Source organism: Semicossyphus pulcher, unplaced genomic scaffold, assembly GCF_022749685.1.
Source record: "Semicossyphus pulcher isolate SPU_LCO1_2020_fin unplaced genomic scaffold, fSemPul1.0.p SCAF_12, whole genome shotgun sequence".
Classification (NCBI taxonomy): Eukaryota; Metazoa; Chordata; class Actinopteri; order Labriformes; family Labridae; genus Semicossyphus; species Semicossyphus pulcher.
Genome location: NW_027211626.1, coordinates 29,824,411 through 29,850,428, shown reverse-complemented (window position 1 = coordinate 29,850,428; position 26,018 = coordinate 29,824,411). Strand labels below are relative to the sequence as shown.

The window sequence follows — 26,018 nt, the reverse complement described above, 5'->3', positions numbered from 1 at the left end:
CAGGCTTTATAAAAATCTAACTGTATACGGGAGACTTTGGCCAATCACAGAAAATTTCAAAGAGAGGTTGAACATACTGAATGTTTTCTACAAAGCTTTATTCAGTGGCAGAAAATCCTGCAAAAGAAGTTTCAGTTCCAGCGCTGGCCACAACCACCTACATTGCAAAGCAACCATGAAGACAACACTTACATAAAAACTAATAAAACATCTAAGACCTGTGGGAGGAGGGCTGTAGTTTTGTCAAATTGTCACCTCTTTCTTACTCTTCTCCAAGAAAGCTGCATACCTAAGCTTTAATACAACAACTCATAAATGGCCTAAGGACATCAAGGTGTCAGCCAAAGTTCGTTTTTCATTGAACAGAATTTTTCTTTTCCCTTGTTCTCCTCTCCAGGTCAGCCCCTTCCACCTGAAATGACCCTGGCCCAATTATTAACACTCCTGTACGACCGCAAGTTGCCACAAGGCTACCAGTCCATCAACCTGACGGTCAAGCTGGGCTCCAAGGTCATCTCTGACCCTGGCCTGTCCAAGACGGACTCCTTCAAGAGGCTTCGCACTGAGAAAGGTACCAAAAACGTGCATCTCTGTAGTGATGGAATTGTCATTTGTTCAAATAATATTCCACTCTGCAAATGTGTAAGTATTCTTTGACATAGGCTGGTAAACTGACACTGTTAAAAATGTTCAGTCACAATGAACTATCGTTATTAAATTGTACATACATACCTTGCTTATTCAATGAGCCATAAAAATTTCCTTTGACACATTAGTTTCACTTTACTTACCAGGTCCTTAACATCATCTCCTGCTCCAATAATATTTACCAGGAGATTTATTCAAATTTATCTAAAATATTAAAAGTTTCACTTTCACTACTATTGTTTTCTTGGGGAAAAATATTTATTGTTGCTTTTCAGTTCTTGTCTGATATTTGGTCTCACTGACTTATTGAAAGTTGACCAAGAGTAGTCAGTGTCGAGTCATATGGACTAACTGTATTTTAGGATTAGGAAAAACTAGGACAGTTTGGGGGGACAGTATCGACAGTGCTCTTTCAGTGTTTAACATTATGTCATGCATTTTACTGAACCTTATGACTTAAAATCTCTGGTGTCAGAAAACGCTCCCAAAGAAATAGATGGTTATATAGCTGGAAACAAAATTCTAACAGGGCATCCTCACATACTCCTATTACAAAGTCTATTGGATTGCTGCGTTTCACAAATTTTTTAATGACAAATTACCATATATTGATTGGCTCCTAGACAATGGTATTGTTTTCAGGTTGATGCTACATTATTTTATTCTAACATAGTGAGCCATGATAAGCTCCAGGCATCACCAACATGTTGATGTTGGGTAAGGGCCTGAACAGACAGAACGAGACGCACCGCACTGCCTTTTCTATGGAACTGAGCACCCACCAGACAGCACGTTTTAGCAGCTGGGGGCAGCTTTTTTTTCGACTGTTTTTAAGGCAACAACGGAATCATTAGCTGGCATTAACCTAACCGTTATACTGTAAACTGACAGAAGGCCCGCCTCTCCATTCATCCGATTGGACAATGAGGTGTTTTCAACTTGAGGAGCTCGGGAGTGTTTCCTTAAAAAGCGAGGCGCACAGAGCGGAAAAACGCGAGGCACTCAGAAACACAAAAGCAGGGCACAAAAAGCGTCCCTCTCATTGAAAACAATGACAAAAAGGCCGCGCCCAGCTGCTAAAAAGCGTTCTGTCCGATCGGGCCCTAATTGTGTTTTTTACATTCATTGCTCTATAGCCATGGCTCACAGTGCAAAACACTGAAAAATGTGGGCACACATACCTAATTTAATTAAAATTGAGCTAAGTATAATATGTCAAAAGGTAGTTGTGTATAAATAAGGACATACCCGCACCCTTTAAACACATTCAATAACATTCATAAATCATATAAATTGTCATATGAATAAGTCTGAACAGAAAGGAGTTTAGGATTTAAGGGTGTAGTCAATTCTACATGGATTTTACTGCAGTAAAAATGTAGTCCATGGCTATTTTTCTTCTCCTACGTCAAGATTTAATGGAGTTGTACTTCGTAAAGGCTCGGCTCACATCACCTGGGCTATTTCTTGGGTTGCTTTGAGAGAAAGGCTTTGAAGTCTAAAAGCTTGTGGAGTGGTTTTGCGCACAAACCGTTGATCGCTCTTCTACTTACCTTTACAGCCCTGCGGGAATTAAAGCTTTTTCATCCTTAGAAGTTGCTTTCATACAATATTCATGGGATTTTTAGATGCTCATGTTACATTCATGTATGAAGAGTCGCATATAGAAAGATTGTGTTGTACCAGTGTTGTGCTGAGTTTATTGAACCAGGGGAGTGTGTTAATAGTGTAATCTTTAGCCATTTTCTTTGTCTTCCAGTGTGATAGATAATAAAATGAACTCCATAGCTGAAGGACATCAGTACAGGCTGTTGCTGGGATCAAACTGCTGACCCTTCTTTAACAGAAAGGCAACACTGTCAGTCCATAGAGGTGGTGACTATAGGGCTGCTTATATTTAGCTACCTTATTCTGCAGGCTTGAAGGTCAGTTCTAGACCAAATTAATTTTTAACATCAACGTCTTGTTTTGATGATCTCAGCAAAGGTGAATGTGCAGGACTGCACAGATACCTTTCATCCATTGAACATGACCTGCTCACCGTCTATAGTTTCCATTTTAAAGAGATATAAACGTATCTGTTCTTCTATCACTTTATTATGGATTGTTTAATTATTTAGGATCATAAATATTTCTGGTAAAAAAAGTAATGGTATCCATTGTGTTGTTTTTTTTTTACCACTTTTATTTCCAGCAATTGAAATTTATCAAAATCAGGGCTGTCAAAATGAAAACACATTTTGGGTTTCTCATGTGCCTTTTGTCCAGTAAGGGTGCAGAGGGTGTAGACACTTCATTCACAGTGCTTACAGCCTTCTATTAAAGTAGATCACGTTCAGGGTCAGTTATATAGCCTCCCTTTTTACAGGCAGCAGGAAGCAGCCCAGGAGCAACCTATTATTCTTCCACCTTAACATTCCCAAAATGAGCAGCTACTGATTTGCCACTTCCCCTCCAATGAACCTCGAATAAACGCCCCCATTCTTAAATGTGCCCACTGCCCAGACTCTAGCCACTTGATGAGGTCAGTCATTATCTTTATTTAACCAATATGTCCTTCCTGTCTGTGGCTGCTGAATTCAGATCTCATTATATGAGCTGTACAGAGCAGACCGCCAGGCGCACAGAAGGACAAATAATTGGGATTAGGGGCTCCGAGGAGTCTCTCCCTGACCCAGACTTTGCATCAGAGCAACTCTATGTTTAAGCCACAGGACCATACTGTGACAGTGTTCCCAAAAACCTTCCAAACTCACCTCCTGCTTGAATACCTTTTGTAGCCGACACATGGAAAAGGGGAATGGCAGTGACCCCTGATAAACAGGGTGACACATTTCTTGTTAAGAGAATTTTATTGCTTGGTAATTTAGACACCATTTATATCGGTCCCTTGTGTACTCGCAGAGGCACACAGACCAGAAAGTAGCCTTTACAGAGCCAGTAGGTAAAGGCATTACAATGCTTAAACAAAGTGCTGGTAAGTGCTTGAAAGGCATTTCCCCCTCACCTTTCAAAAGTATGAATTTAGGCTGCCTTCTGCAGTTTTTGTACGTTTCTTGATAAATTGCCTCTCGTGATGTCATTTGAGTTAGCTTCAGTTGGGGCTGAAGACTACAAGTTTGAAAATCTCGGGGCGTAAAGAGCTAGTTCAACAGATCTTTTTCTCTGTTTTAGGCTAGCAACTCAAGGCTGTGTTTGCAGCTACTAAATCTTCAACCTTAATTTTGACAGCTGAATTGCATTGTAGGAAATTTAGACCCAACTTTTGACAAGAAGGAAGAATGCCTAGAATAAAAATGGTTCTGCTATATCTTTTTTTTAAACTCGCTGTTATGAGTCAGACAATGCTTTTGTAGTGCACTGCTAAATCTGTTCCTTTCAGTGGAGGTTAACCATTTAGTCATTTGCCTCCATGGTATTGCTGGCATTTGATGCAAAATCGCATGCTAGAAGTACTGTCTAATTGTTCCTCAGGTGGCCTGCCAAATCACCCTCTAGTTTTATTCTCCTGAACATGGGAGCATTCTCGAAACCTGTTTTGGAAGTTGAAAAACGTTAATCTCGGTTAGAAACACCTTAAACTTACAATCCCGCAGACTTTTTAATACATCACCTAAATACTGTGTGAGGTAAGAAGAAAACCCCCTAGGAAATGCGATGAACGATCCACCTTCCTCTGTGTGAGAGATGAGTGGCTTTTTGAAAGATGACCTATCAATTGACCAGAGCTTTATGTAATCACAATAAAATGGTGGTGGTATAGCACTGCTACTTGTTCTTTTCACCCTTTGTTTCATTTTAACCATCTGACTTTGTCCACAGTCCTTTGTTATGTGTGCAAACAAGGGTGATCAGCACATAGCCCATCCAAAGGTAGTGCACCCTCAACTGGAAAAATAAGGCTCTTTTGCGAATGCATTGATATAGATATGACTGGAAACTGTTTTCAAGTTTATTCTCTTTTCTTCCTCTGCTATATGTTTTGTTATATAAGTATAAAACACTGAAGTCCATAGAACTAACACAAGCAAGAGCTTTTGAGTTGTACTTTTAAATCTTTTTCATTGGGAGGCTGCTGAGTGCAGTTCCAGTACCACAAACAGAATCAGCATGAAACTTGTAGTAATGTCGAGCCTTGGTGTGACCAAATTAGCTGCACCTTTTCTTTTGTTGCCCCTTGTTTAATACCCAAGGTTGTTGAGAGGTTATTAGGCTATTATTGAGTATATTGCATGTATGACAAAGTTCTACTATACAGTGCTAACAAGTGTCACAGATGCCGGACAGTGCATGAACATACAACAGGTCCTCTCTTTGCTCTCCTTGCAGTTGACCACTGTGACATGCTGAACAGCTGTCCGGAGGACGAACCAATGACGCCGGGTGAAGAATGTCTGGACGCCGCCACTGACGAGTCCCTGCTGGAGACCAACCCAATCCAGTCACCGCTGCAGGTCTTTGCAGGCATGGGGGGCCTCGCCCTCATAGCAGAGAGGCTGCCAATGCTCTACCCTGATGTCATTCAGCAGGTGAGACTCAAAGCCAGCCACAAACACAGGCATATGCTTTGATGATCAAAGTAAAAAATAAACATGTCGCAGTTGTTTGTGAAGGACATGTTGATTATAGTGCAGCTTTTTGCACTTCATTTCCAAGTGTGCTTAAATTTCATGACATTGTTTTTTAGGATCATATAAGCGCCCAACATTTGAGATTTTTTTTGAATTTATTAAGATTAGCTGCTCAGTTGTCAGGGGGATTGATGTATTCACATTTGAGCTTGCGTCTTAAAAGTGAGTATTTTTGAGTTTCCTTTAAAAATAAATATTTATCTTTTTTTTCATTATCTGTGATTGTAAGATAGATGTGAGATGTTGGGCTCTGGGAAAAATGTACATTTTCACTATTTTATGACTTTTTTTAGTGGAGCCTGTATCAGGAAGATATAGTCCTACAATATATATATATATGGACTCAAAGTGCTACAGGATAAAGATAGTTTAAGTTAAGTTTAAGATCCTCTTAGTGCTGTCTGCAGAAAAATGCTGAATGAAATGAATGTTTAAAAAATTAACCATTTTGGCCGCATTATACATCATCAGTGAGTTGTTCCTGTCTAGATTCAGTATCCATTTCAGTCTCAAAAACCCCATATGGGACATTTATTATTTCTGCCATGAAATTAGAGACTATGTATTGGCAGATAATTTTTTAAGACAGTATTCATGGGCCCAATACCTACGTTGTAATGGTGTTCATCTGTGGATTAAGTTAATCTTAATCTTTTGTAAACCAATATGGATTATGGGTGTAAAGGATACATAGCTGTTTTTTTTTACAGATCCATCTGCTGATTAATTTAGCATCTGTTAATGAAGGCTGTGTGAATATGGTTAAAAGGCTCTGAAAAAGCTTTTTTTAAACTAGTCATTCCAAGGCCAAGAACAGATACCTCACTTTAATATTTTGTGAAAAATGGCTGTATAGTCTTCCAAATGGCCTTTTCCTTGATTGAATGAGGACCAAACTGGTCAGAAATATGTCCTCTGCCTTAGGCTTGAATTTGCTACATCATGACACTGCAGAGTTCCAGCTCTGCTCTTCCTAATTCAGTTGTCAGCATTATCTCATGTTCCCTCCTCTCACCTTTGCTAAAGTTAACCTCTGCTCCCCTGAATGGTCTTCACAGGTCAGTGCCCCAGTGGTGCCCTCAGCGTCACAGGAGAAGCCCAAGGACAGTGACCAGTTTGAGTGGGTGACCATCGAGCAGTCAGGCGAGCTGGTCTACGAGGCACCTGAATCCATCGCCGCTGAGCCCCCGCCCATCAACAAGCAGCAGTCCCAGTCGTCCTCGTCTTCTTCGTCCTCAGTGCAGACTATGTCACCCATCCCGGCACACTCGCTGGCCGCATTTGGCCTGTTCCTGCGCCTGCCAGGGTATGCAGAGGTGCTGCTTAAGGAGAGGAAGCACGCCCAGTGTCTACTGCGCCTGGTGCTGGGTGTCACAGATGATGGAGAGGGCAGTAAGTCTACAAGGCACCACGCAACTTCTCTGACTCTGACATTCACCACAGTCACACTTTATGTAAAAAAAATTTGACGTTTCAAAACTTCTACAAAGTTTTTTGTCCTCTGTTCTTATGTTTCTTCGGTCTGACTTTCTTGCTTATGAAGGTCAAACCCAGAATATCATGGAATTTTCCAAAATGTGAATCCAATTGATAAAAATCAGGGTTCCCCCTATCCTTTAAGGAATTTATTTACACACCTTGATATAACCAAACCAAATGCGCTAATTCAATTGTCTGTTATGGCTTCCTCTTAGGTCACATCCTGCAGTCTCCATCAGCCAATGTGTTGCCCACGCTGCCTTTCCACGTCCTGAGAGCCCTGTTCAGCAGCACACCTCTGACCACTGACGATGGTGTCCTGCTGCGCCGCATGGCTCTTGAGATTGGTGCCATCCACCTGATCCTGGCCTGTCTGTCCGCTCTCAGCCATCATGCCCCCCGCAACCCCAACGCCAGCACCAGTGTGTCTGAGGTATGGCCAAAAAATCACACACACACAGATACACACACATACACCGTTATAATGATATTCATGAAGACTTTCAGTTGCACGCGGTTTTTCCCCTAACCTTCAGCTGTCCGTTTGAAGAAGTAAGGATTTGCACGACTGGCCTCAGAAATGGAGCCTTTGATTTGGTCCTTAACTCCAACTTGTTTTTTTAAAAACCAAAGACAAAAGTACAGAAACACCAATCCAACTTTTTTCAACCTGAATCTTTTGAGAAATGTAGCATTTCTAGATAAAGCCTAAATGTGTATATAAGATTCACTATATACTCATATTTCTTCATGTTTGAATATATTTTTCAAATTAATAATTCCACATTAAATAACACAGTTTCTAGTATGTACTACTACATATCTTTATAAATATCCATCTTGACTTCTTTTTAGCACTGCAGAAACTTTATTTAAACTTAAAAATGTTCAACTTATGTGAATCATACAGGTCATACGGAGCCAATTTGTCATATCTTTAAAACATTAAACTTCTTTAACTCTTCTTTTAAAAATAACACGATCTTTCAAGAGTGATGGGTTGTCCTTAACCCTTAAAGACCTAGACCATTTCTCGGGGCACCTGACTCTCCTGTATTTATTTTGTTTTTCTATCACTCAGCATCAATGCCATACATCATTTGATTTAGGAGAACCTTAACTTTCACTCTGGCTCATTTTAAGTCCCAGTTTTAGCTGTTTTAAAAACACCTGATTTTTTTATTTTTTTATTTGTGAACTCAGAGAAAACATCCGTTTTTTTTTATTTAGAAAGTTGTACTTAGATGTTTTAGAGTTCCAAATTAATTTTGTCCACATCAAACCCTAACTTCCTAAGCAAGTAACAGCCATTTATTATAGTATTATCTTAGGCGTTTTTCAGCAGGAAAAAAACAGGCATTCCGATGTATCATTTACTGAGCCCAAGCAGCCATCAGCTAATTATTGTCAATTAGGTAGTGAAAAAATGTTCTTCTTCAGGCACAACATGTTGCAAACACAGGTACTGTTTTGAACATGCAGAAGAGCATAGACATAGAAGAGGTATAGCTATTATGCGCTTTCTAAATTGGTTCGCTTATCGCACCTCATATCATTATTGCAATATTGAATTGATATTGAGTTTTCTCATATCATGCAGGCCAACTCATGTGCTGCGTTTCTTTCCTCTCTCGTGCCTTGAACTTTTGACTCAGCATGAGAGTCGACCAAAAAAAGGAAGACAAAACACTGTCTGACATGCTTTTTTAGACTGATCCAGCTCAACACCATATGCACACACTGCCACCTTGCCTAAGTGATTGTTCTGCTGTTCACACTGATAGAAAAACAAGGTAAAAAAAAAATTGCGGGTATTAATGGCTCTCTGCCTTGCTGGCCTTAACTCAAGGTCTCTTCTGCATTTCTCCTAGTGAGCCCCTGACAAATAGCTTAATTTTTCAGGTTGAATGTAAGAGGCAAATTGAGCTTTGACATGTCCTTTGTATTATTCACACCTTCAGGATGAGAAGCCAGAGAAGAAGATAGGCATGAATAGAGATTGACTCTTAAACTCCCCTTGACTGTCTTGCACAGTAAACTGACTAAGATTTCTATTGAGCTGCCTGCATGGCCTTAACATCACTTGGCTGCAGAAACAGTGAAATGAAGGAAATAAAAACTGAAAGGAACTTTAAAGTTAAAGTGTAGGTGACTGTGGCAGGAGGAGTAGCCCACTCTGATTTCATACATTCATGTCAACTCAAGAAAAGTAATCAAAAAGGATAATCCCTCTTCCTGCATGCTCTACAAAAACCAAAGTAATTTAATAGTTGAGAACTAGACTGACACGGACAACACCCTCACTGTCTGCTACATGTCAAGCCAATACATACGTGAACCCCCCACCACACACACACACACACACAGTTGCACTGCCATTTTCTGGGAAACACTAACTATGACCTGTAGAAAGCTCAGACACTGAGACACTGCCTCATCTTCATCGACCAAATACGTTAGCACTGATTCCTAACTGGATGCCAGCAAGTGATGGAACATCAGGAAGTTTCCATTTCCTCAATTTGTTTGAAAAACAGCTCACCTGTGTTCTATTTCAGTGAAGTTAAGCACACGGTCTTTCATTTACAGAGGGGTAAATCGCAAGCTACACCATAAAGCAGTCTCAGCCCGTTCTGAAGAACTGCAGCCTTCCATATCGGGATAATTTTTTGCGCTCCATCCACTATAGTTCACTCACTAGCTGTATGTTAGGAAGAAGGGTAGGAAACACTGCCTTAAAAGAGAGGAATGTGAATCCATGACTATGAAGCTTTTTGCCTGAGTAATTGGTGTCCCAAAACATAGAACAATCACATGTTCTGTCAAGAGCGGTGGGGCTGACAGAGAGGGGAAAGAAACCCACAACAAAAAAAACAGTAGCTATTCTTGTTTGACTGGAAAAATTAATGCTCAAAATTTGACCTGACCTGTGCTAGCATGGTTGTTTAATACGGACAAACCTTTTTCTGGAACCTGCACAAAAAAGGGTTGGCACATTCTGAATCCGACCTGCCTTGTTTGTTTGTTTTCATTGTGACATATCCAGTCTCATGCTCGCTCCCTGTCCCCCTGCTATATCTGGATTTATGGAGTTGTCAAAGCTGAGGATGATCATGAGGCAGATGACTTGAATGCGATCCAAAGACTTGTCACCGTGGTAGAGGCTGTCCTTGAGCCCCCCAATCCAAGTACTGCAATGGAAACACAGACGGGAGAGAAGACATGGACACACACTGTTTTTAAATAGGCATTGGTGCAAAACTAACTTGCATATTCATGGCCACACAGACGATAAAAAGAGTCCGTCGGCGATCGCTTATGTCTCTGGTGTAGGTGCAGTAAACAAGTCCGGGCATGTCTCCCTCACTGCCATGTTTCAGGGGGATGCGCTGAGTCGTGCTGCATCAAGGAGCGCTCAGAAACGTGAATGATCAGACATGTTTTTACACATATTTTTAAAGATCGATCTTGGGATTTATGAATCGAAATTGGGTCATTCAAATGAGAATTGATTTGAATCGGAAAATCATTTTTTTTAAACCCAGCCCTAATTACTATCCAATCATAGTGAACTAAATCACTGGTGGCACCCATTGAAACTTGTGTTACAATGTCACAATGTTACAATTTAATTTAGCAGAAGCTTTTGTCCAAAGCGACGTACATCTGAGAATTAATACAACACAAGCGACGATGAAGACAGGAAGACCCAGGCCACCCCTCTTCTTAAAAACATAATCAATGTCCAGTTAAATAGGTAGATTTGTGTTGGGGCTCATAAAAGATGGTAACAGATCCGTGCACAGCCTGCCATACTTGCAGATATACAGTCCCACACATTTCAGATGCTCAGTATTTGGACTTTACATGCAATGAAGGTTTTAAAAAAAAATGTACCCAGCCCAAACCAATCCTTCTAACCCTGAAAATTATCTCTTGTCGCCAGCCACAGATGTCCAGTTGTCACGGTGGGGGGACTAGTGAGGAGCAGCAGTTGTACTGGGCCAAAGGCACTGGTTTTGGTACTGGATCCACAGCTTCAGGCTGGGACGTGGAGCAGGCCCTTACCAAACAACGGCTAGAAGAGGAGCATGTCACCTGTCTGCTGCAGGTAAGCCTACCCATCAATGATGACCATTTTTTCTGTTCTGTTCTGTTAGTACTTTTGTATCTACATCTGTTTATATTGCTCAGTGCACTGTGGCTACCGTAGTACATAACTACAAGAGACTTTAATGCCTTGAAATATGCCTCTCGTGCTTATGTCTTTATCAAGTCAGGAAAGCTCTGCTTGTGCTGCATTTCCAAATACTTTTTTAGCTATAGTATGTGTATTTGGTTTTGTTCACCAGGTTTTGGCAAGTTACATCAACCCAGCAGGCTCCAGCAGCTGCCACAGTGCTGATGCTTCTTCAGCAGACAGCAGAGCTCACAACAGCTCAGCCCTGCCAGCAGTGCTGCAGGAGCTGCTGAGCCAGTCCTGCCTCATCCCTGCCATGTCCTCCTACCTACGCAACGACTCAGGTAAGCTTGCTGTTTTACAAATAATACACAAAGTAATATCGGTGGTATTGAGACATCTAGCAAGGCTGAGAACTCTAGAGACCACTACTAGTTTGTACCCAGCATTTTCAGGGGATGCTACTGATTAGTTTAGGAGAAATGCTACATACTTTTGAACTCTGTGTATTTCAACATAATAGCATGATCACAAGTGTGAGGGAAAAAGTGGAGAATGCTTTAAACAAAATTGCATTCCTACCAACTGTCTTATTCTTATTGCAATGTCCCTTTGGTAAGGCTTGTGTTACTCTGCCTGAATGTGGCTAAACCAGCACAAAACAAGAAAAGGGATTTTGATTGTCCATACCAAACAGGACAAGCTCCAGTGACAAATCAAACAAGGATAACAAAAACCCCCCAAAATATTGTGAAAGTTAAAAACTTCACAGACTTGACAATTGGACACCCAACTGTTCAGTATTTGGCAGGGTTAACCTACCCATGTTTTTGTAATTACAATCCAGCCCATTTGAATGTTTTCCCTTAAGTAGGACAATAGTGAGCTATTTAAAGCTGGGAGTGTTTGGAAAAACATAGAACATTCAACAGTAAAGATTAAAATTATTAAACTGGCTTCATAAAGCCTAGAAATAGAGTGATGAGGCTCACAAGTTGTTAAGTGGTAGAGGCATAGCCTCAAACAAGGAGAGGGCATAGCAAGTTACTTTTCTCACATGTTATTACTGTAATTGCAAAGATGGAATGATAGTAAATGACTGTGGAACAATTTCAATTAAGGGAAACCAGCCTTGTTCAAAAGGTCTGTTGCTGAAATGTTTGAGTTTTCTTATTGTATGTGGAGTTTTGCTCATGATGTGAAGTGCAACCAACTGGTGGCCTTGCCATAGTTGGTTTGGATTACTCTGGTCTTGGATCTCAGTGATAATGCAAGGGTTTCTGCTGTTAAGCCTCTATTTTGTATTATAAAAGAAGCTGTCTGTGTTTTAGAGTATGTATGTGTGATGGAAGTGTTGGATTTTTGCTAAATGAAACAGCAGATGGAGCTACAGCGTCGTAGACTGAAGCTGAGGTATGTGTACAGTATGGCTTATTGTTAAATACCACCAAAGTCCAGGTTGTTAATAATTAATTAATTAAGACTTGTCAGTGACACCTTCCACACATAATTTTGTTTTCATTCTCAAGAATGAAGAATGGCCTGTAATTATTATCACGTCTGCTTATTTCATTGTGGGTGTGTGTTCCGCAAACTCGAGGAAAATGGTTCTTCAGAATGATTTACAGTCGGAGCATTGCCGCTTTTGGATATTTTAAGTTTGAGCTTTTTTTTTCCATTAGAGCCATGACATATGATGCTGTGATGGTGTAACTCTGGGGCCTAAAAGCCGTGTAAGTGTTGTGGTGCAGCTTTAATTTGCACATCCTCATGTAATCCCTTGTTCCCTCAGTCTGCCTTTGTAGACAATGAGCTTCCATCAAAACTCTCATTACACAGTGAACTGTTCAGGTCAGGTCAGTCCATTGCCTATATCCTGCCCCAATTCCTCAGGGACTTGCTGGTTATTAGTGCCGGGCTGACCCTTTGTTGTCTGGCTCAGATGGTTTTCACACTTGTTTGTGGTTTGATGCGGTGCTTTCTCTGCAGCTACTTGAGTCTGTTCACAGGAGGATGTGAAAGATTGCCAAAAAGGAGTATTTTTTCTTTTTCTTGTTTATTTAATTAGTTGTTGTTTTTTCAAGCTTAGAGACAATTTGGAGAATTTTCCCCACTGATGTACCATGAAAAAAAGAAGAACCCGGGTTTTGGCCCTCTGTGAAGCACTCGGCCTCATCTTATCTCACCATCTCATTAGCTCTAATCACTTATAAAGACAGTGAGAGGTGGTTGAAAGCCTTTTAGAAAAGCTTGCAAGTTGACCTTGAGTTGAAGTAATTATCTTTTTATCCAACTATTTTCCAGGTCAGTAATGAGCTGTTACTGGCTGACTCTCTGACTAAACCTTGTCTTATTTTTATTTCTTTTTTTCATTGACAATTTCAAGAATTTACCCTTTCATTTGAGAGTATTTTGTTTTAATCCAGCAATAAACCGACTGATATTACATTCATACCGACCTAAGGCTCTGAGTACCCATGTAGTCAGATCTTTAACATTAAAACGATTACCGATTTGCACGCTGAATCTTTATACCACTAATTATTATGCATTGTCAACCTAGTGTGGACCAAGGTCTACTCAGCTATGATGCTCTGCTACTTTTGCTGCTAGCAGTGCTGAGAGTATTTTAAACTATGTACTCAGAGCGCAACATTCCCAATGACACAATTTCAACATCATCCCAAGCATTGTTTTTTACATTATATGCTCTGTAAAAAAATGTCATACATACAGACCAATGTATGTCAGTATATATAAGTACAAATATTTGCCAACAACTATATACATACAACTCTGGAAAAAATTAAGAGAGATACTGACCTTAAATCAGTATCTCACTCTACATGTTATGGCCAGCCCAATCCGGATCTGAACCCAATTGAAAACCTGCTAAATGTGATCAAGAGGAAGATGGATGGTCACAAGCCATCGAACAAAACAGAGCAGCTTGAAATTTTTGCGCAAAGAGGGGCATAACGTCACCCAACAGCAGTGTGAAGGTCTTCCAAGATGCATGAAAGCTTTACTTAAAAACCTGGTAATTCCACCTAATATTGATGTCTGAACTCTTCCTAACTTAAAACATTACTATTCTGTTGTTTAAAAATGAACATGAACTTGTTTTCCTTGCATTATTCGAGGGCTGAAAAATGTATTTTTTGCATTTTTTGTGTCGTCATTTTCTGCAAATAAAATACCTAAATGACAAATGTATTTTATTTGGAAGTAGAAAGAAAATTCTTATGAAGTCAGCAGTAGAGAACCAGTCTGAGAAGAGAGAGCAGTCAATTATAGTTTAAATTTATTTGATCAGCCCACTTTTATGTTAACTTTGGATAGAACATGTGACATGAGGATTTTAGCATCAGTGTCTCTGCTCTCCCATTACCATTGTGTGCTGTGCTTATCAGCCCAGAGCCAGTTACAGCTGAGTGTGTTCCACCTCTTTGCGCCTACTGCTGCTGGAGTGTTTCAGTTTGCAGTATCTCTCTGTGTGCATGCTGACGTGTGCTAATGTGCCCCTGGTCTCATAATTAAATAACAGCTGATAAAAAGCATTGTGAGTGTTGTAATTGCTCCTCATTATCTGGTAAACGCCTCTGACACACGCTTACATGCATGTGTGTGTGTGCAATATGAAGTTTATTGCCCCTTGTTTGATTATGTATTGCCACACGCTCTGTTGAAGCATAGCCTTAATGATAACACATTGTCCTTTAAAATCTATGCATTTAACTCTCTGTTAAATAACAAATGACATTATACTGTGCTAAATAGCCCCTGCATTCAGCTAATTAAAGCCATATCGTTCTCGTCAAATGAAAGACAGGGAATCTTAGACCACCTTCTGTAGAGCTGGTCACCCAGGAGCTCTGAGCTGTCAATGATAGTCAGGAAGAGCTTCCTGTAATGAAAAACCAGAACACCTGGGAGCCCCCTGCTTCTCTCAAGTCAGACGAGCTGGTGGCAAGTAAATAGATAATGTCTGTGCTCTATGTATTGCACAGCAAGATGAAAGAATAATAGCATCAGGGAAGGACTCATGTTACTCTGATTGAGCCTGTGTTTTTTTGAGTTTGTACATGTTCTTCTGCCTTTATTGCAGTATGCATGTCTGATCAGAAAACCGGTCACATGTTGCTTAATTTCCTTCAAAGCACTCTCTCATCTGCATGTTTGTTTCTTAATAAGTTTTATTTAAATGATAACCTCAAGGATTCTTGGTTGAGTAAATGTCTGTTAAGTCTACACTTCAGTGTCTCTACCGTTTACCGTTATCTTTACAGTAAAAGAACAATACAGCTATTGATATTGTACGCTGTATACTTTTGCTCTGTTTCTGCTGGAGATTTAAATGGTCAACTCTTTTGGTTACATGTTGCCATCAATTTACATCAGCTTGTTATGGGCCCCCCCCCCATATATATATATATATATATATATATATATATATATATATATATATATATATATATATATATAAAATCGATTTGTTGTCCAAAACGATAGCAATAGATGTGTTTTAAAAGTGTCTACTGTGATCATGTTGACTCTCCAATACTGACCCGACTCTTTATTAAATAAATGTATGAAAGAGTCTTGTTTTTTGGTTTGTTTGCTTGTTTGATTGATTGATTTTGATGTAGTTTTGCCAAAATATACCGTTTTGGTCCGAATATAACACAGCTTCCCCTTATCAAGACTATTTTTGGGGGAAAAATACTTTTTGGAGACCAAATCTTGTTTTTATAAAGGAAACAATTTTGTTTTACCTTTTCAATAAAATCACGTTTTCAATATCTTTAAGATTAAATTGTCACATTTAAATGAAATAAAATGGCTTTCAAAGTTTCAATAAATGATTAACCATCTAAGTGGGGTCTATTTATAGAGCAGATCTGAAACGGCTGGATGACAGCTCTGGTAACAGGCATACCGTTGTTCCGTTTTTCAGTAACATACTCGCACACTCTCCTGTCAATCTCTTGGAAGCGGCTGCTTTGAGGACCATGGTATGATTTTCTGTTATCATTTGTTAGGTAACACCAATGACTTTATATATAGATGGACGACGCGTCTCCATCTGCTCTCATTGTAAGGATTTGATGCCAAAATAGCCCCCGTTATAGGCGTTGCCATCTTGCGATGGTGACGTCATTTGGAGCCAGAGTCTGAGCAGTAGAGATTGGCGGGTGACGCCTCTGTAGCCACTTCCGCTAACCAAAACACACGTAACTTAATGATAAAACAGCAAGGGTCCCGCACACCGGTGTGTTTAACAACAGAACAGCTCCTTTGTATTGGTCTGAGGTTAACGTTCACATATATGGAAACTTCAATGACTGGAGTAATTTTTTTTGCATGAGAAGAACTAACTATAATGACAGAAACCATGTTTGGGAAAATTGTATTTTGTGTGTATTTTGATTTTATAGTTGTTCCCCTCTGTTAACATGGAGGAGGTGAGCTTTATGACCTATTCTGCTGCTAGTCAGTAGGGGGCGCTCCAAATTGTTTGGCTTCACTTTTAGGGAGCTGTCATGTCATCCATCTTTTTGTACAGTCTTTGGGTAAGACTGCTAGCATTTTTAAGATGATCTTTTTGGGCTCGTCATCTTCGGACATTACACTCTGTGGCACTGTACATCTTGGCTGCTTGACAGTTGTTAAATTACTCTGCTGCATTGATACCAATTATTTTAGAATTGACATCAAAACTCTGCATCAGTTGTCGGTTAACTTGGCCTACTTTAAAGCCATTTGTTCCGGACGATCACCGGAACTTCATCTTTCATCCCCCTGGTACCATAGTTGTGAGTGACAGCTGGCCTCAGTCATGAGGGGTACACTCCCATTGTCATTTAAAAGTCTGGACCCTAAAGATAAGACAATCCCACTTTTTCAGATGTATTTTAAGGGAAAAAATTCTTCTATTGGGACCATTATTGTACTTGGTTCAAACTGGGTTTCATCCTGACCAATACCAGCCCATATGTTCAAGCAGAGATTTATGTGACTGTTTGCAGACTGTTGATTGCACCAGATTTGGTTGACTATGCATAATAATGTTGATGTTCTTTTGAGTTATTTATGTAAGAAAGCAGCCATATAAGTTGATTTGTATTGTCATATCAGTGCAAAATCATCGAACATAGAAATGGGCTTCATATATTATTGTTTTATATCAATCAGGTGAGGTTCTGTGTTATTCCAGTACTCCTAAGTCCTCTCAAATAGCTCAGAGAGCTGGTAAAATTCAGGAGGCAGAGCTTATTGCACACCTTTTATTTGCCCCATACACTTACCACCCCAGCAGCTCGCAGGCCTTTATTTCTTTCTTCTGGTCCCCCCCCCTGCCCTGAGCTCCCCAGTCCCGTCAGCCTAACACATTGCTCTACATTAATCATCAGCGTCCTGGCAAAGCGTTTTGGGATACATGACAGTTTCTCGCCGTTCCCTGCCACTTCATCACTGGAAGCTAAGCCATTAGTGGGGGGTAATACCTTTGAATTTCACCGCACTAATAATTTATCTAAATTGAAAGATGGATTTCTTGCATGTTTTGTTTGACACCAAATAGATGCCAGATCTGACGAAGGATTTTTTTCCAGTGTGTTATATTTAGCATTGCTTCCCCTCTGTTCTACAACTCGACTTGCCAGACAGACAAGATTCTATCTGAGTGAAGAGTGGGGGTTTCAGAGGTTTCAGTGTGTCCAATATTTTCATTTGGGATTTCAAATGTTTTCCCAGCCCAGTGAGAAAATAATGCTTCGGTCAGAAAAGCTTGACCTCATGCACAGAAAAAGGACTTATTACTAAACATATTACACAAGACATGACTGCAGCCAGAACAAGGTGAAAGCTAAACAAGCTGCACCACCTTCAGTCATTACAACTCAAACCCTGTGGATTTGTAGACTTGCAATTTATTGTTGCTCATCCGTGAAAATGTTGATTCTTATAATTTTTTTGTCTGTGAGCAGTAAAAAAGAATAGAACTTTCATTTGTACTGGGGGCAGGTATGAGGGGTGGGGTGGCATCAATTGTGATCATCATTGTAATTACCGGAGCCATGGGGGGCTTTTCCTTGGTTTATGTGTATATGTATTTTCAGATAAACGCCAGTATTCATTTTTTTATTGAACTTATATTGCAGAAAACAATTCTTTGAGTGCTTTAGAAATGGTGTAATCACATTGTTTGTCTAGCTGACTGTGTTGACTCGTTGTTTACAATATTCTGAGCAGTGTCTGAATCACATGTAGCAGAACATTACAGCTGAGCAAACATAACGCCACACCAGAGATTAGCTTGACAATGTGTAATAATATTACATATTCCTTGATAAAGTTATTTATTCAAGAAACCAGCCAGTACCATTGCATAGTCACGTCAATGCGAAACAGTGACCAAATCGACATAGAAAAGGTCAATTTTTTACTCCAACTAAAATGTATTTTAATGGCCACCTTATTGTTAATGATTGATGAATTTATCCCTTCTAAAATAGGTATCGGTCTACTCGGCTAAACAGTCAGCTCCTGTTTTAGACAACAAGAGCTGTCAATGGACTTCAAAACTCAACTCTTCTCATTACTATGGTCTTGTGATTTAAACCATGTAACCATAAAGATGTCTTTTGAATACTAAGCATGTTCTTAGAAGCCAAACATGTTCCATCCCATTCACATGGAAACATAGCAGTTTAATCTGCATGTGTAACTTAATCACCCTTGTGGTGTCCCAAATGGTATAATTTTACCCACACTCATGGTGTTTTCCAGAGACAAGGCTCCAGGCTAACATTATTGATATGCTCATTGATATGCTATGTTTATTGTTCAAATGTCCCGTATTCAACAATACATCTAGACTTTATTCAAATATTTATAAAAAAAAAGCCTTTTTAATACAGAAAAAGACTGTGGACACTACTCTTAAATCAACTTGAACAAATATGTCAAGAGAATCCTTTAAAACTCCTCCCACTCAGTTTCATCTTACATGTAAATTACCTACATTGTTCAATTACAAATTGATCCTGCACTATAATGTCTTCAGATTTAACAGACAAGTTTTTTATTTAAAACAAAATATCTCCCTTCTTTTGTTTTTTCACATTTGATTAAAGCAGCGATTTTAGATTGATAATTGATCGTTGACATGATGTTAACGTTACAAGACATATTTCTTCAATAGAAATGTGTGAATTGTTGGTGGTTATAATTTTTGGATTAAGACCATTTTTTAGACAGCAGGTATCTTGGGAGCTGAAAGTAGAGCAGAGCCTGTCCAGAGCCACATTTCCAGGGAAGGGTACTGTTTGACAGGGGTCCTGAAGCTATAACAATTTTGCCCTGAAGCCTATTTGAATGTGTTGGCCGACAGTGTCTTCAGAGCAGCTTCCCAGCATAGCTCGTAGTTCGTTCTTGACTTTTAATCATCTTGCCTAAAATCCCTTTCAGGCAAATAGCAATTACAGTCCCACCAACTTGAAAATTACTTAAAAATAAATGTAAAAGCATCAGTTTTGACTGTCTTGTTTGGCTTATGTTTCCAAAGTAAAGCATCCCAAGAAAATCAGATCAAGAGGAAGTTTGTATTTCCCGTAAAGCCACAGAGGGTTCAGTCCTGGCTGGGGGCTCGCTAGTGTCCATCTGTCTCTGATCACAGAGGTTTGTGCATAGCCCTTTTCCTGCCATGTCTTCCAGCCCTTTGTTATCTCCCTGGCTCGTGGCTGTGGCTGTGGCTGTGACATGACAATATGGCTTCTTTGTCTTCATCCTTAGCCAGTCTGTCCAGTTTCCTCCTCTTCTCTCTGGGGAAGATGTTCATGTCCAGCTTCTTTCCCCAACACTGGTGACTTTCTAATTAACTGGTCCCTTCCCGCTTGCTCACTTCGACCTTTCTTGTAGATGTCTTATTTGACAGCAGGTTTTTAGAAGTCCTTTTTTCTTTTGCTTTGGCAATTCACAGGGTTGTGTAGATGTAAACAAAGACTATTACAAAAAGGTTAAGGAATGTGCCAATGATGCCTAACATGGCCAAAATGGACTCCTCCTGCTCCTCCTTGACCTCCAGTGCCTGCACATCCTCAATGGTGACAACTGTGGTGCCCATGATCCTGATGCTCACCTAGCCTGGCAAGGGGACTCTTATCTGGAACAAAATGATATTATGGAGACTAAAATCAGAAGTTATCAGTGATGCAAACAGAAACAAGAGAACTTGGTCTGAATAAACATGCTGCTCGAGCATGGGGTATTTTTTTTGTATTCTTCTTTCAGCTCATTTAACAGTTTTTCTACAAAACAAACATTCCCAAACAGCCCTGGGTTCGGTGCGACCCCCCCCCCCCCCCAGGAGGGAAATCAATCACAAATTGAATGAAACAATGGCCATGCAGAGGGGAGTGGAGATTAATCTGTGTACAAACGTGTTTATGACCAGCTACAGCCTAAGCCAAGCTTCTCAACAAATGTGAGCTTAACACCCACTCAACTCTTTTCATATGCCTTTAATTATTAACTAACCCCCACCACCAGTTCCTTGTAAGTGGTTATTTTGAGCATAATTCCCACCTTCCATATGTAGGAAGCTTAGAAGGAAGAGACAAGGATTGGGAAGGGGTGTCATCTGTAAGAGAAATGTGTGAGCTAAGAGGTAAACAATATCACTCATGGCTAGGGCTCCTGTGTGAGTGGGACTGAGTTCATCCTTACCCTCATCCTTACTCAACTATCATGTCAACATGCAGTACAGTTGTCTCTGAACCAACTAAAATAATTGGAATGTAAGCAAAAAGGAAATTGCAGACAAATAACAATGGGTTAAAGGAAAATTGTCTTACCCTAAGGTGTCTAAAGTCTAAGACAACATCATCCGGCATGCTTTTAGGATCCTCACGGGAAAACCATGACTTTAGTGGCATGCTACATGAGACCCGGGAGAAAGGAGGGAAAAGAACAGCCGTGTAGCCCCAGTCCCAGGTGTCAGAAAGAGGAATCAAAGACAGCGGTGTCACGACGGTTAAGCGGTGCTCAGCAACAATTCCAGTGAAAACATCTCCATGTCACTTTTGCTTTCCTCCAGTGTGTCGCGGCACCTGTCAGGTTCAACAACCCCCCACCCCCCCAACTTGCTTTTTGATTGAGTTGGCCTTCACAAGTCTTAACAGTCAGGTTTTTACCAGCCAGGCTGCTAAAAGACTAGCAGCCTTTGTTTAGGGGGCGAGGAGGAACCCTCTCCCCATTTGCCCCCTCCCGCCTCTACACTGTTCCTCTCATCTCCGACCGTCTGCTCCCTCTCTTGAGTCCCCTGTCACCGCTTTTCCTAAAGTCCTCCACACAAGTCCTCCACCTCCTTCCCCAGCTTATCAGTAAATCTACACACCCCCTCGTGCTGTAGCGTTGCTCCCGCTTGCTCCGGACTCCTCTGGGTAACAGTGCAATTAATGCCTTTCAAAAAAGCGGCTAACCCATCGGCGAAGTCCCAGTGCCAACCGTGCCAACACTGTGCATGGTTATATCTGTAGGACAGGACTAATAGTGACACCGAGTCTGCCCTGAGCTAGGAAATAACAGGCTGGTCCTTGAATTAGTCGAGTCTGGCAGGTAATATTCCAGAAGAAAAGGAAGAGCTGTAAAATCCCATGAAGCAGACGTCTAAAGAGAGGCAGAGGCAGTCGGAGTGCCAGACAGTCGCTATGGCATTATGGATCTGCCCCTACCGCCAGTGACAGCAGTGTTATGGTAGGTCTCCAACACCAGTAAGTCACCGGGGGGTGGACTGTGCATTGCATAACCAAGCAGAATGATGGCGAGAGAGGGAGGACGGATCCTGATGGCCGTGGCAATGAAGGAGAAGGAGCATGAGAATGAGAGAGAGAGAGAGAGAGAGAGAGAGAGAGAGAGAGAGAGAGAGAGAGAGAGAGAGAGAGAGAGAGAGAGAGAGAGAGAGAGAGAGAGAGAGAGAAGAGAGAGAAAGAGAGAGAAAGAGAGAGAAAGAGAGAGAAGGAGGAGGGAGGGGGAAACGACACTGCTCATGCTTACTGTTGTCTCCTCCTCTCCCACAGCTGTGGGGGCTGGTTGAGCACACACATATGCATACACCCGTACAGCTACCAGCTAAACAACTCACAACAGCAAAAGGAGAAAAGGCAAAAGAGGAGGTAAATTCAGTTCCTCTGTGCCATACTCTGCTCTAAGTGTAATCGAGCCCATCATCAGCTGCTGTTATTCAGGCAGACCTGCTGAGAGGGAAGGAGTGGAGGAGGAGGAGGCAACAATAGAAGGCGGTGGGGAAATAAAGGATGGTTGAGGCTTGGTGGAGGACAAAGAGGCTGTAGAAAGATGTGGGGGTCTGTGCACACAGTTAGATCTTTATCTCAAAAGAGTGGCGTCTGAAATAAAGACACAATGCCTGCTGAGCTGTATGCTCTTCCCTACACTTTCCCTGCTTTTATATTTCCAAACTATACTTCTCTGTGCCATACCATTTGATTCACTGCTTTGTGAAATCTGCTTCTAATCTACCTCTGTCATCACCAAGCTCAGTTACTTCTGGTTATTTTCTCCCACCTCCAAGCTGAGTTTTTGAGGTTAATAAATAAAGAAAACTGCATCCCTTCCATTTTATGCACTTGAGCATAGGTCAGTGCAGTTGGACTGCACTTCTTAATGTATGTCAACAGGCTTCTGATCCAGTCAGCTCATCTCTCCCAGCATTATGACTCACTCTCCCTCCTCTCTTCTTTCCCTCCCTCACATTACACCATTGTTTCATTATGGTTCAGGTGGGCTGTAAATGTGCTCCCTCAGCCAAGGGCTCAGTTAAAACCTTTTATGTACAAGGTGCATTTTGTTTAGAAATTAAGAGGGTGACACCTGCTGGACAGATATTAGTTATTTCTTTGACGCTGACATAAACAGCGCTCCAAAATCATTAAGACTTACAGTTGATCCTTGATTTGATGGAGTTAGTAATGGCCTTTATGTCTCCCTCTTCATTCTGCGTATTCCTATTTTCATAGCAATAAATCACTTAACACAGCAGGATTTAACAACAACCCTTCAAGAGTTAGATGTGATGCTGATAATAGTCGTACAGCAGAGCAACATTTGAGTAAATGTTGGTGAAAACTCTTTATACTATTAAAATGAACAATTATTTTACCGGTAAGTATCTTTCTCCTGTGCCTTTAGTTTGATTGCTATTCACCCCTGTCCTCCAAAGTTTCCATATTGTATACAGATCCTTTGATCCAACAGGTAATGAACGGAGAAGGTGAAGGCACACTGTTTTTTTAAGAGATTTTTTTGCTTTGTTTTGTTTTTTTAATATCCATGGACAAGTATGCATCCATCAGCCATAAGATTATGACCACCTGCTTAGTATTGTGTAGGATGAGTATTGTCCACAGGTGGTGCCATCAATGTATTTTACAGTAGTGGGCCGGGATTGCATGTAATGGTCACCTGCCCCCAAAATCCATTGAGCCCGAGGCGAACTAATGTGTGGGTTTTAATGCTTCATTGAACTGTGATGGCTCAGCCACAAAGGAGAGGGGCTGGTCTATCAGTGCAGTTATCCTCCTACATTTCCTATGGTGGGTGTTTTTTTCAGCTCTGGTTTTAATGATTTAACATTATAGTTAGACTGCTTTTAAAATAGTTTGGCACATGACCGCTACAAAGTTGCTTTCCAAATTCAAAAATGTATTCACTGAGTTATATTTGATTCAATCGGTCATCCATGGTAAAGAGTTTGTCTATTGCAGTTTATTCATGTGTTGGTCTTAGACAGAGAAATTGGCATGAATGAATGAAAACTGTAAAATGGTAGTTTATGAGATAATTGAATAGCTTGTGTTTCTTGTTGTTTGTTCATGGACCAGCTTAACACCATTAACTGCCCCACTTTTAATATCACCAGACAGATCAATATTTTATCGTTTTAGTGTTGCAGTTGTCCTGACCTCTGGGGATTATAGATTTGCAGTTGAATTGTTGGAGGTCAGTAAAGTGATATAGCAACAATCTTCTTTCCTCCACGCTTCCATCTTTATGACCCCATCTTTGGTCCTTCCTCGAGGTCACCACCAGCTAGTTATGAGTGCTGACCAGTGGAAGAAGCTTTGAGACTTGAGCAGCTAGATTTTTAATAAATACATACTGTATATTCCTCGGTACATTAAAACCTGACCCCTGCTGTTTGTCACTTTAAGCCTGCTAACATGTTAATGATTGGGTCCTTACTACAGGTTGTGAGGTGGTCTAATCTAACACACAGGACATTACCTGGGTTGACTCCTCACACTACCATGACAACTATCTTTGTAAACCCTTTAAAGATCTAATGCCATCTTGTGCCTTTAATGCACATTTGCAGTTTTTGAGAGTAGTAGAGTACAGAGTAGCAGTTTTTGCATTCATTTTCTATTGTCAGTTGATTTGATATTTCCTCTTCTTTATGCAGCAGGCTATTTCTAATATTGAAAAAAGGAGATTAGTTTCCCACATAAATATGAATTCCTTGTACTAAGGTAGTCTGATAGAGGGTTCAAACAAGAACCCATAGTGCATAAGAAAATGTTTTTTCTGGGTCACAGTAACCAGGTTTAAAAAGGAGCTGACCCGATCTTTTTTAAGTCTGAGAGCTGGACTTTTCCTACTTATTCTAACCCAGATAAGATATCCACACAGAGTATTTCAACCCCTAACTAAGTAACTTTGGTAGCTCAGTTTATAAAAGGAATCTTTGTTAACCAAAAAATGCAGCCTCTGTTTCTTCTGTCTTTTGAAATGGCACAGACCTCCAGGCACTTTTTCTCTGGTCGTTCCACATCGTCTTGCTTTGATGCACATTATCATTTTAGTGTCCACTGAGGCAGACTGTGTGTTGGCGGAGACATGTCACAGTCTTACTTTTTCAGTTGGTCTCTCCCCTGTTCCGTGGCCCCTAGAGTCAGGAGGACCTGACACTGTCCAGCCATGAGCTTGAGTCAGAGTATTAGCCACCCACTCGGTGTGACCCACATGCTCAAAGCCTTCTTTCCTTTGGGAGGTGAACAGACACCATCCCTTGTTGCAGCAACCAGCCCACGCATCCCCTCTCCTGTTCACCCATGACTACAGACTCAGTGGTAACTGGTTTAATGTTTTCTTGCTTAGGTTTTATTGACTATTACAGTAAACAAGTGGGTGTGTGGAGCATGTGGGTTTTATGAAGACCTATGGCTGTCATATCTTGTTGTCTCAGTGGATTTGTTATAGCAGCATAAGTTGGAATATGTTATTATGGGACATTAACAAACTGCTAGAGTGGTCTCAGCAAATCCACTGGTGTGTATTAAATGATAGACATGGACAGTGCAGGAGGCTGTCGTCTTAAACCTGAATTTATCACTTTTATATTTTTGTATAGGTAGAAGAACAAGCTGACAAACCCAAGGCCATCACAATAACTGCCATTTTGCAATACTGCTCTTTTGACAAACAGCCCCCAAACAGCTATGTTCATGATAGGGCTTTTTTTCCTGAAGCTAAGCCCCAGCAAATGGCCAGGTTTGGAATCTAACTCAACTCCTTTGGAGCATTTGCAATTGTCTATCAGGTAATGTTGAGATCCTTTGTGAACAGATTTCTGTGATGATTGTAGGATGGCCTCTCCCTCTTTTATTATGACACACCCACGTGCATTTGCAGCACCAGCCAATTAAGGGCAATTATCAAGTGAGCACATTCTACACTCGATGCATCTCAGTTAGGCTCATTAGAAATGGTCCATGGTCCCAGGAGCTGAATTATCAGCGGCTCTGCAATGATTAGTTTTCTTCCACTTAGATGAAGAAAAGCTTTATCTAAGCTGAGCTATTTTACGTTGTATCCATTCAGTTGAAGGAATATCATAGGCAGTGTTGAAATTGCCTATCTAATACAGATTTGAATCCTTCATATTGAGGTTTCCTCAATTCTAAACCCTGTTGTGGCACTTTCTTTAGTAATTAACAGGACAGACGTGTCACTTCTAAACAAGTTCCTGCTTTACATCTGTCTCTGTTCCCTTTGTGCGT

The 26,018-nt window shown here is 40.7% G+C and overlaps 1 protein-coding gene across 6 annotated transcripts in view; it reads left to right on the top strand.

Annotated features, from left to right (window-relative positions):
* The window catches only part of birc6 (baculoviral IAP repeat containing 6), a 113,910-nt gene that overhangs the window by 54,573 nt on the left and 33,319 nt on the right, over positions 1–26,018 (top strand). For 4 of the 6 annotated variants that reach the window (XM_069659277.1, XM_069659276.1, XM_069659279.1 and 1 more), the window contains exons 59-64: positions 398–571; positions 4,954–5,177; positions 6,338–6,671; positions 6,974–7,191; positions 10,705–10,869; positions 11,111–11,282. In XM_069659277.1, the coding sequence (XP_069515378.1) occupies positions 398–571; positions 4,954–5,177; positions 6,338–6,671; positions 6,974–7,191; positions 10,705–10,869; positions 11,111–11,282 (1,287 nt within the window). The remainder of the gene's footprint in view (positions 1–397; positions 572–4,953; positions 5,178–6,337; positions 6,672–6,973; positions 7,192–10,704; positions 10,870–11,110; positions 11,283–26,018) is intronic. The other 2 variants (XM_069659280.1, XM_069659278.1) reach the window with 1 other exon arrangement.